This window comes from Corvus brachyrhynchos, unplaced genomic scaffold (genome assembly GCF_000691975.1).
Source record: "Corvus brachyrhynchos isolate BGI_N302 unplaced genomic scaffold, ASM69197v1 scaffold21, whole genome shotgun sequence".
NCBI classification, from domain to species: Eukaryota; Metazoa; Chordata; class Aves; order Passeriformes; family Corvidae; genus Corvus; species Corvus brachyrhynchos.
Window position 1 is genome coordinate 7,521,241 of NW_008236924.1, and position 10,578 is coordinate 7,531,818.

Below are 10,578 nucleotides of genomic sequence, written 5' to 3' on the forward strand. Positions count from 1 at the left end.
TGTTGCAGTGGGGATCCTGCAACACGCATATATCAAACCAGGAGTCCCGTGGAAAGGAAATATATATGAACAGACAGATTCTTGATAGCTGTTTCAGAGATGTTTATTTCTCCAGCCGCATGGCCGGAGCTCTGCCCAGGAACTGTTCCAGTCACGGGACCAAGGGTCCTTCTGCCCGCGCAGGGAACACAAACCAACCAATGGGAACGAGGCTGAGCAGGGGCAGGGAAGCCCCGTGTCTGTGCCCTCAGGGCCCCTCTCCCAGGGCTACACGGCAGGGGAGGGACCCCAACATGCAAGTGCCTGGGCATCCCGGGTCAGCAGAGGTGTGTGGAGGTCAGCAGTAGCAGCAGTAGTGTGCTCGTGGTCCCTACAGAGCTGCAGTCTGATGTTGGGGTCCTTTTGCCTCCCCTCCCAGCAGCTGGCTCTGAAAGCAGGATCGTCAGCAGAGGTTTGGTGTTGAGGTGTCCCTGGGACACTGCCAGGCACCTCGAAGGCAGGGACAAAATGCTGCTGCTCTGGAGGCCAGAGAGGTTCGTTCTGGAGGTCTCAGTGTAGGGAGGACTGGTAGGAAGTATGGTGTGAAGGTGGCTGGAGTGATGCATGCTCCTGTGGGTGTTCCTGGTGGCTGCCCAGCTGGGCAAGGCTGCCTGCAGGCACTGGGAGGCCAAGCCTGCAGGCTCGGTTGTCTGGAAAAGGAGAGTTGGAAAAGTACTGCTGGGAGCAGTATTGGAGGCCAGAGTCCCCGTGCTGCCAAGATTAGAGAGACAGTCAGTGAAAGATTGCTCCATAAATGTATTTGCCATTGCATGAGTCAGCTTGCTGACTGCGATATGGGCTTCTACCTAGGTACAGCAATATGCATATGTAGATAAATACAAATACATAGTAATAAACATAAAATATATGAGGAGCTGGATACCCCATCAACCAGTGTCCCAATGTGCCATGAGGTGCCACTGCCAGTCTGCAGCTGCTCAGCTAAACCACTTCAGTTTCCAAATTATTAATGCAACTGCTTGCAGTTTTTCTTTGTTTTTCATATTTTTTCCCAGTTTCTATAGTGCAAAAGAAATCCTTGCTGTGAGGTTTTCCCGGAGATTTTATTCCTGGTGCATTTAAATGCTCAGTATTGGCATTTCTCATAAACAACCACTTATGCTTGCTCGGGATAATGAGCAGCTCTGTTCCTGACCACCTTCCTCAGGGTGATGTGCCCTGGCTGTGGGATTTTCCTGGGAGTGGCTGGTCTCTGCTGGGTCTCTCTCTGGGTCCAGTGTTCATACAGCATCAGCTTCTGTGACTGAGAAACACAATGCCAGGAAAGGTCCTGTCCCGACCATGTCAGGTGGTTCACTGTCAGTTTGTTAGGTTTCAGTGGGCTCAGGGCCACCCTTGCATGCTGACACAGCATGCAGACTAGTGTAGTTCTGTTTCCATGGCCCTGCACAAATTTGAAAAGTGGTAGCACATTTTTTCTCTAATTAGTCATGTTTTACTATACTGAGGGGAGAGGAACCCAGCTGGAGCAGAGATGTCCCCTAGGGAATTTTCCATTATCTTGCAAATCGGTGACCAGAGGCTATGTCACGTTAGATGTCACAATCTTGTGCTCATTCTGATTTCAATTAAAATTGTAATTAATTAAGAGCTTCTGGGTACAGTAGGAAACAACACACTGCTCCCTGGCACGGGCAGGTCCCTCCCCCAGGCTGCAGGTGGTGGGAACCAGTCCCATCTCTGCAGCTGTGCCACAGGGAGACTTTCTCTTTGGGACCTGTGACAGTTGGTGGAATAGCACGAGTGGTGTAGGTGCTCCATTTCCAGTCCTAACAATTCTTGCATATTTTTCCAAATTGCTGTTGCTATAATTTCACTATTTTCTGTGGCACCATGATTTCTGTTTGAACTTCTTGAAGGGTTCTGTTTACCTTCAGCTGAAGTGGGGTGACAGGATTATTTTTCTCTCAGCATTTCCTCTGAGCAGACAGTTGTGGATAATGAGCAAGTGAAATGAAAAGAAAATGTAATAACCAGACAGAAGGTTCAAGGCTACAAGGTGATCTGATTCCTGGTGTAGTCAAGATGAAACCATACAAAAAGCCAGATTTTGTTTGTGCTGGTCCTGGGCAGAAGGGTGTAGGAAGTGTCCTGGGGGGATGGCAGCCAGATGTTTCCCCCTGCTGGGGGGAAAGTTTGCTGCAAGATAAAGCAGAAATAGCAGGCGAGGACAGTAGTAGGTTGAGAAGGATGCACATCATTCTGTGGGCCTTTGGTGCTGTCCTGCTCAGCCCACCAGCAGCTGTTCTGGATTTAAATCTCCCTTGGACCAAGCAGAGCATCAGCTGTGTTATTGTTCCTCTGCCTGGGTCTGTGTCACATCCTGCTCTCCGGTATGGAGGGATTGGCATGGTTGTTCCCAGTCGTGTGGCAGTACTTGTTTTCCTGAGGCTGCAGAGCAGAGGAGAGAGGCAGGGAGAGAATACAGTGAAAATTGGGGAAATAGTGAGAAAAGGAAGATGAGTTGTAACAGACCATGTGGTGCTGTGCTGGGGTGGGCAACAGGGATGGGGGAGCCTGAGCCCTGAAAACATTGACTTGGCTTGACAGATGAGCCTGGGGATTTCGGCGACGTTGACTGGTCATTGCTAAGGATGTTTTTTGTGGCTGGTTAGGGACCGTGTCTTTTTACCTAAATATTGTTCCTTAAACCTTGGTTTAGAAATATGACCCCTTGCTTACAAAACAGTGTTTCATGATTATACACCAGTTGCTTCTTTATGGCAATTGTATTATCTTTCTTTGCATCTCTTAAACACAGTTTGTCTGAGCTGGCAGAGTATGTGAATTTTGTCCCTGAAGGGCAAAAGCTTTGGCTTTTTCTTTATATGCTATCAGGCAGGGAAATGAGATTTATCTGTAGGTGTGGATTCAGAATGAAGAGTACATGTTTGGTTCCTGATTCAGACACCACGAATTTCAGTGTTCTTTGGGAGCAAGACTCTGGACTAGTTCCCTGTGAAAGCTGGGGCTAGTAGGAAAGCTAAACCAGAGAGAAGTGCAAATGTGCTTGCACCTAGTTTGAGAGTCTTTAATAAAGTATGCAACTTAGCTTTCTTACACCCAGCTCAGTCTTAAACAACAAGAAGGCAGAGGGTGTGAACATGCTCATGAAAGCATTCCTGTAAAGGACAATAGGGATGAAGGGTGTGAACATACAAAATGTGGCTGCTAGCTTAACTCCTCTGGATTTGCAGCTGTTCCAGATGTTATTGCCCAGCTGTTAATGCTGTGGTCTGCCCTGCTCTGCAGAGCTCCATGCGGGGTCCCAGTGCCAGGGACCAGAGATGCCCCTCTCCCCACAGCTGTGGCTGTGTGTCATGGCACGGGGCTACAGCAGCTGACCTCTCCCCGAAGCGGGCACCACTCTCCTCTTTCCTTGCAGGTGATAAGCATCTTCACTCTCCCTTTTTATTCTGCAGGTATTCACCACCCTTCTCCCAGATGGTCTGACTGGTAAACATCCATTTCTCAATCATCATCGGTTTCTATTTACTTTGATATTTACAGCTGTTCCAGCTTTGAGAAAGGGCATCTGTGCCTAAAAGCTTGCATTCCTTCTGAGTGCTGTAGCTGGTCACTGCAAACTTTGCTATGGTTAGACTGTGCCATCATACCTGAAAAGGTAATGGCAGTATCTTTATGTGATACAAGGGTTTTATGGACTCAGCCTTGAATTTGTTCTCAGCAGGAGCAAGGTGAGGCTAATATCTCTAACAGTGCAGGAGGGCAGAGTCATTCACTTGGTGGTTTCCTGCCTGATCTGCCATTGACAGAGTCTGACCTAAGGAACTTGCCTTCATGGCTGAACTGTAGAGAAAAAACCCCCCTGTTAAACGCCAAGTTTAAAGAACACCCAAATCTTCAAAAGGAACAGAACATTTCCAGAGCATCCCTCATTTTTCTCAGCTCATACGGAGAAAAAGTAGAAATAACATAATATTATCAAATGTCTGCTCAGCCACTTAATATTGAAATGTTTGCTCTTTCTTGCAGTTACCTTCGACCATTTTGAGATTTTGCGAGCTATTGGGAAGGGCAGCTTTGGAAAAGTGAGTGTTTTGGGAACTAATCACCGTGTGGACAGCTGGAGATGTAACTGAGTGGAAATGGAAGAGTTGGAGGCTCACATGAGAGTACAGAACCAAAGCCCATGCACTATCAGTGAGCCTTGACCTGAGCTTTAATTCCTGGTCATCAGGAGGAAATCAGAGCCCAATTCCTTATCCATTCTGTGGCCACAAATCATATTACATGAGATTAAAGTGATAAACTGATCAATCAAATGATCTGAATTTCATTAGATTTCTGAAAAAGCATTTTCTATTATTTCTCAACAAATCAGCACTGAACATCATGATGCATTTTTGATAAAGAACTACAATCAACATGAAATCCTGGCAAGTTTTTTTAACACATTATTTAATGTGTTAAATGTTTCTCTGTGAGACACAGTGTTTGTTATTAAGCATCAGGTTCCTCCCAAACTCCTGAGCTATTATGTAAACAAAGCCTGTTTTGTGCTGCGCTCTCACAGGTTCTGAGGCCTTCCTTGAAGTCATGTTTCTTTCTAGATTGGGTGACATATAAGAAAGGTTAAAATTCTAAGCCCAGTACCCCTTAAACAAAGCCCAAGATTAACTGTGAAGTGAGTGACACTTCTCAGGAAAGTGAGGATCAGGTGCTGGTCCCAGTGTTTGACCTGTAGTTCTGTGGTGGAGGGGGCTCTTCCCAACAGTAACTAGTGTGGGAGGGATGGACATGATGGTTACTGAGTGGCATTAAATAAAATGTTGACTTCTCTGTGATTCCCTGTCTCCCATGTTGTGATGATAAATTCCTTCCTCTCTTCTTCCCCCAAAAATTTCTCTTTGGGTGAAATACCCAATAGATTCCCAGGCAGTGTCCAGTGTTGCAGCATCGGTGGGTGGAGTTGTACCTTGGCATTGTGGGCACTGCCAGAGCTGCTGGAAAGCACTCGTGTCACTGGGTTTTACCTGCCCAAATTTGCTGACAAATCATCTCTGATTTGTCCCGATTTGCTCTCTTAGGTCTGTGTGGTGCAAAAGACTGACACCAAGAAGATGTACGCCATGAAATACATGAACAAACAGAAGTGTGTGGAGCGTAATGAAGTGAGAAATGTTTTCAAGGAGCTGCAAATTATGCAGGGCCTGGAACACCCTTTCTTGGTTAACTTATGGTAAGACATGGCTCCTTGGCTCACTGGTTGAGCCAGTGCAGTCAATTACAGACACCTTCGAGACCGGACCTTCGTCATATGCTTCAAGCCTGTCTTGAAAGCAGCTGGCGTGTTCCACTGACTGGGGCTCTTGTTTCAGGGGAATCCTGTTTAGTTAAACAAGCAGTTATCTCCCTTGTCCCCTGCAGACAGCACAAGATAATTTGTTCATGTGTTCCTTTGCAGTGTCCCTGCAGGCAGGTATTGGCTATCACCATAACCGCACCTGCATTTAAAAGTCTGGCTTGTAGTGCTGCTCATCACATCAAGCAATCAGGATGTTGATAAAGAAAAATCCATGAGGAAAGCTGGTTGTCAGGCCCTTTCAGAGAGACACAGTCCATCAAATGAGGTCGTGTACAGAGGACCAGCAGAGACCAGCTGCCCCCCTGTTGTATTGAGCACATGGGTTCATGGACAGACTGCTGCCATGCGAGCCAGTGCCTGACAGAGAGACCTCCAGTGCTGGGGGTCTGGGCAGGGCTGTGCTGGTCCTAGGCTCCTCTGCATTGCTCCTGTGGTCAATTCCTATTGGTGCTCGGAGAAGGCAGAAGGCCCATCTTGAGTTGTTCGTGCAATCTGTTCTCAGATCTTATGGATCTGAGACTAAATTAATGTCATCATAAGTGTGACAATAGTGGGAAACGGAGCATGCAAAGGTCATGAAATTGTAATTTCTCAAGTGAAAAATTCCAAGAAATGATAAGTATTCCCAGAGGTTCCTTTATTACCTGTCATTTTTCAGTGCTAATGTCCTTGAACCATGTGTATGCTGTTTTAGGTACTCATTTCAGGATGAAGAGGATATGTTCATGGTGGTTGACCTGCTGCTTGGAGGGGACCTGCGCTACCATCTCCAACAAAATGTGCGGTTCCAAGAGGGAACTGTGAAACTCTTCATCTGTGAGCTGGTGCTGGCCCTTGACTACCTGCAGAGTAGGCACATCATCCACAGGTCAGCCAGGCCACAGGCTATGCTGTGGGCAGGCTTGTTCCTCTTTGATGTGAAATGACAAATAGAAACTTAAGTGATAAACAACATATTCTCCCACATATTTGCTTTTATGTGAAACATAAGGCTTCCCCAAGAAAAGTATTTCATATACAGCAGAGAGCATCTGACTTCTCCCTCTGGGGTAGCTGGGAAATAGCAAATTTGATTGTCCGCTGATCCTGCAAATAATTGTCTCTGATAGGTTTTAATTAGCTGTAGCTCATTAATATCCATCCTGGTCCAGGGAGGGTAGGTGTCAGCAGTCAGAACTCCTGTGTTCATGCTTGAAGATGTCTCTCTTTGCCCCCCCTGTCTGTATTGCACCAAAATAAGAGGACTGGTCCCAAACACAGCTTTTTTGTGTATGAGGTAAATCCCTTTCTAGAAGTGCTGAGAGTTTCTTTTTGGCTACCACAATTTCTCATGGCCAGTGAAAAAATGCATGAGCTTTTCCCATACCTTTGAAAACTTGCAGAATAGCAGAGGAGGCAGAGGTTTCCCCTGGCTGGGAAGCAGGGTTTGCCTCTGGATGGATGGACACACAGCTCTTCTGCTGGTGTCATGGACAGCACAAACCTTGGGGGCCCAAGAGTTTAGCCAAGTTAGCTGCTGTCAGGGAGGATGAACAGGGAGGGACTATAGCATCAGTAATTGCAGGGAGGTCACTTCATTTAGAAATACCACTCCACATGAGCATTCTTGTGCAGTATAAGAATTAAGCATGGAAAGTGTAAAATTAAAATGGTCCTGTTTGTTAGTGGGTAAGGCACACACTGGTGAGGATGAATGCCTGTTCCTGTCCACAGTGTCCAGCTGCCATGTCCAGGTTGTGAGGGCAGAATGACCCCTTGCCTGTCCCTGCAGCCACAAGAGCCTAGAGCAGTTCTGCTCTGCTGTAGTCCGGGCTGGGCGCTGGGGTCAGCTCCCACATTCTCAGGAGTCTCCTCTTTCATGCTGCTTGTTTTGTGCTTTACATGCATGGATCTTTGCCCCAGTGTGAATAGGAGTGGGAGAAACTGCAGGTGAGATTGCATTGTGCTTTTCACACAGCTGCATGTGTTTAAGGTAACTCAAGTACAACAAAACATGTATGGCAGGCTGTAAAAATTGCAAGTTATTTAATTAACACTGTAATGCAAGTTGTTTAATTAACACTGTAACCCAGTGGGATAGTATTTGATTGATAAAGTGATTCAGCTGAGTCAATTACACTGAAACAGCTGTAACTGAGAACATCAGGAGACAGGGAAGCAATGGCTTTGTTTGGCTGAACAAAACTGTTCAGAGACAGCAAACTCAGGCTGGACTTATTTCCCACCTGGATGTAAAAGAAGGGGAAATATTAATATATTTTAGGTTAGGAAATGATATAACCAGTTTATAAAAAAGAAGTATACAAAAGAACAATAACCAGAATTATCTCTGGTCATTGTTTGCATCCTGAGAATGATCTTACTGTGCTGGTGTAATTCCAGAGGCTGCATGCCAGACTGAGGGCGATCAGAAACAGCCACGGTAGAAATTAAAAAATAAAAAAAAAAAATTGAAACCATTTCTCTGTGCTTAGGGGGAAAATCAGCCACTTACCTGATACTGCCTTGTGCTCTGGTAACAATGCCTGTCCCCATATTCACCTGTATGATGGGATGGCACCAGGAAGGTAACAAATGTTTATAACCCACTGGAAGTAGTTTGGGAGACAAGATGCCAGAGACCTGTAAGCTATTAGATGACAAGTAGATATATTGTGGGGTTTTGATTCCAGGTGGCTTGGAGAACTCAAATGTGTCTTAAGGATTGAATTTTTAAAGATAAAATCCTAAATGTGCTCATTTCTTCACTTGGAACTCCTGGGCCTGGTGGGGAGCACCAGCTGGCACAGGGTCACTGCACCTGTTGCCTGCCTCTCGGCTGGGACCTTCTCCCTGGGGCATCAGCTGGCCAGGTGCTCAGTGGGGACTGGTGTAATGAGCTCATTAAAGCCAGGTAATGGTTTGTAAAGTCACTCAGGTGAACACAGCTGTATCAGAGTATCAGGTGTACATTTTCTCCCTTCAGTGAAAGTGTTTTCCTACAGCATTGCTATAGGTAATATTTTGTGGGGTTCTTTTACTCAGGAATAAAACCTGTGGGTAACCCATTTGTATCTAGAACAGAGATGTTACAATAATTTAATGTGTACTGAGTGAATGGAGAACCCTTCTCAATACAGTATCGAAACAGATTGAAAAGTAACAGGAGGAAAACAATTAAAAGAAACTCTAACTTAACTATGGGTGGACTTAGACCTGAGTGCTGCTCACCCCAACCCCTGCAGCTTTCGAAGGGTACCCACTGCTGCTGATGCCGTTTGATTAGTCATTCTCTTACACCTAAATCAAACAGGAACATCAGAGCTGAGAAGCCCCGAGGCTCTGAGGGCACAGTGTCTCTGCCAGGGTCCCAGAGCCTGGGCTTTCCTGAGGTGCCTGCAGCCGTGTTTCCTCTCACTTCTCTAGGCTAATGGCTGTCTTTCCTCTGCTTTTCTTCTCAGAGATATCAAGCCCGACAACATTTTACTGGATGAGCACGGTAAGTGCCAAGTGCTTTGTGGTCATGCATAAGTATAAAAGCAGTCAGAGATAGGAGACCCAAGCTGTAGTCTCCGTGCTTGCTGGTGCCATCATTTGGGGTTGCTCTCTCTCCCTCAGCCTAACAGGGAGCAGGACCATCCCATCCTTTTGTGCTCCACTCGCTGTCTCTTGCTTTTTGAGCAGCAGTGTCTTGTACCTTCAGGGCACTGGGCAACCTGTGATGCTTTGGGGTTGCCTTGGTGTTTTAACCAACACCTCTTTTGGCTGACTGACTTGATGGTGTCCCCACAAGGCACTGGCAGGGACCATATGTTTGGCGCTGCTTGGGGTCTGTTGCCCAGCACACCTGATTTTAACATTTTCTTGGGTCTTGTTTAAAACTTACTCAAAATGCCTCATTTGAAGGGCAATGCTTGTGTCACTTCAGGGTTTGTGCAGTGTGTGCTCACAAACAGAATTAATCCTCATTCATGTATTTTCTTTTTCCTTGAGCATTTGGCATGGGGAGGGAGCTCTGAAGAGGATTTTGGGGCTGGGTATGTTATAAATGTTGCTATCAGTTTTTCTGTAGTTTTTCTTGGGCAAAACTCCTGACTATATCCTTGCATGGCCCTTCAGTCACATTTTTTTCCTGGCAAAGATCTCGCAGTGAAGAGTTGTCTGGTATTTATTGGTTTGTAATTCATTAGAGAAACATTTTGTTAGCTCATATTTTTTAAAAAATCCAAGTAACTGGCTTATTGTGAGAAATTTTCATTAGCAGCTACAGCAAGGTGCTTGAAGAGAAAAAGTCAGTGCAGGGAAGAGGCATACCTGAATTTGTTATCACTTCAGAGGCTGTAGCAGAGATGCCGCAGCTCCCAAGGGAGGCATTGCCTGGCTCTGTGACCGGGTGTGTGTGACCAGGGTTGCCTGGCAGCATCAAGCCCAGGCTCGATCTGTTTACATACGACCTCTAATTTCAGAGCACTGGTTGATTATTTATTTAGGAGCTGGCAGCAAAGTGGCTTTGCCTCCAGGTGCTGGAGCCCCTGTCCTGCCTCGCTCAGTCCTTCTCTGGCTGTTGCCCCATACACAGACTGTGGAAAGTTCTGTCCTCCCTGATGTGTTGGGGACCTGCTCCTCCAGCCAGACTCCTGGTACTGCTGGGGCTCCAGGCTGCCCGTCTTTTGTGGGACTGCCTTCGGTCAGTTCGATGCTTTGGTGACCCATCACCATTCTCCCAGAACCTCTGTGCCCCTCAGACTGGGATGACACACAGCTTCCTGAGGGATCACCATGGCTGTGGGAATGTAGGTCAGCATTCCTTGAAGAGGGGAAAAAAAAATAGGAAAAGGCTCTGTATATGTCTGCAGCTGCATTCAGCCCAAAAGACACCACCTACTAACTTCTTTAATGACACTACAATTCAGGATGAGTTTTGAGTCTATTCTCTGTTCACTGTGATTTTTTAACTCTCTATTGCAGAGGTTTCAGAGTGTTTTTTCTGGGGACATACCCTTGAGTCCAATGTCCTTTTGTCTGTGACTTGTAGTATTCCTTTTCTTCATCCAAGGCCGCAAAGGTTTGTCTTCCAAGGCATACAGAAAGCTTTGGACACACACAGAGTTCGTTTTTTTCTTGTCCCCAAGGCAGCTGCTATTGTAGCTGCATGTTTATCTATATTTAGCCTAATAGATCATGGTTGGTTTTCAGTATCTTTTTTCCTT

The 10,578-nt window shown here is 46.2% G+C and overlaps 1 protein-coding gene across 1 annotated transcript in view; it reads left to right on the forward strand.

The window, feature by feature from the left end:
- Positions 1 to 10,578, forward strand: part of STK32A (serine/threonine kinase 32A) — a 24,075-nt gene that overhangs the window by 2,052 nt on the left and 11,445 nt on the right. The window contains exons 2-5 of the mRNA XM_017728260.1: positions 4,057 to 4,112; positions 5,112 to 5,263; positions 6,084 to 6,257; positions 8,830 to 8,867. Of these exons, the coding sequence (XP_017583749.1) occupies positions 4,057 to 4,112; positions 5,112 to 5,263; positions 6,084 to 6,257; positions 8,830 to 8,867 (420 nt within the window). The remainder of the gene's footprint in view (positions 1 to 4,056; positions 4,113 to 5,111; positions 5,264 to 6,083; positions 6,258 to 8,829; positions 8,868 to 10,578) is intronic.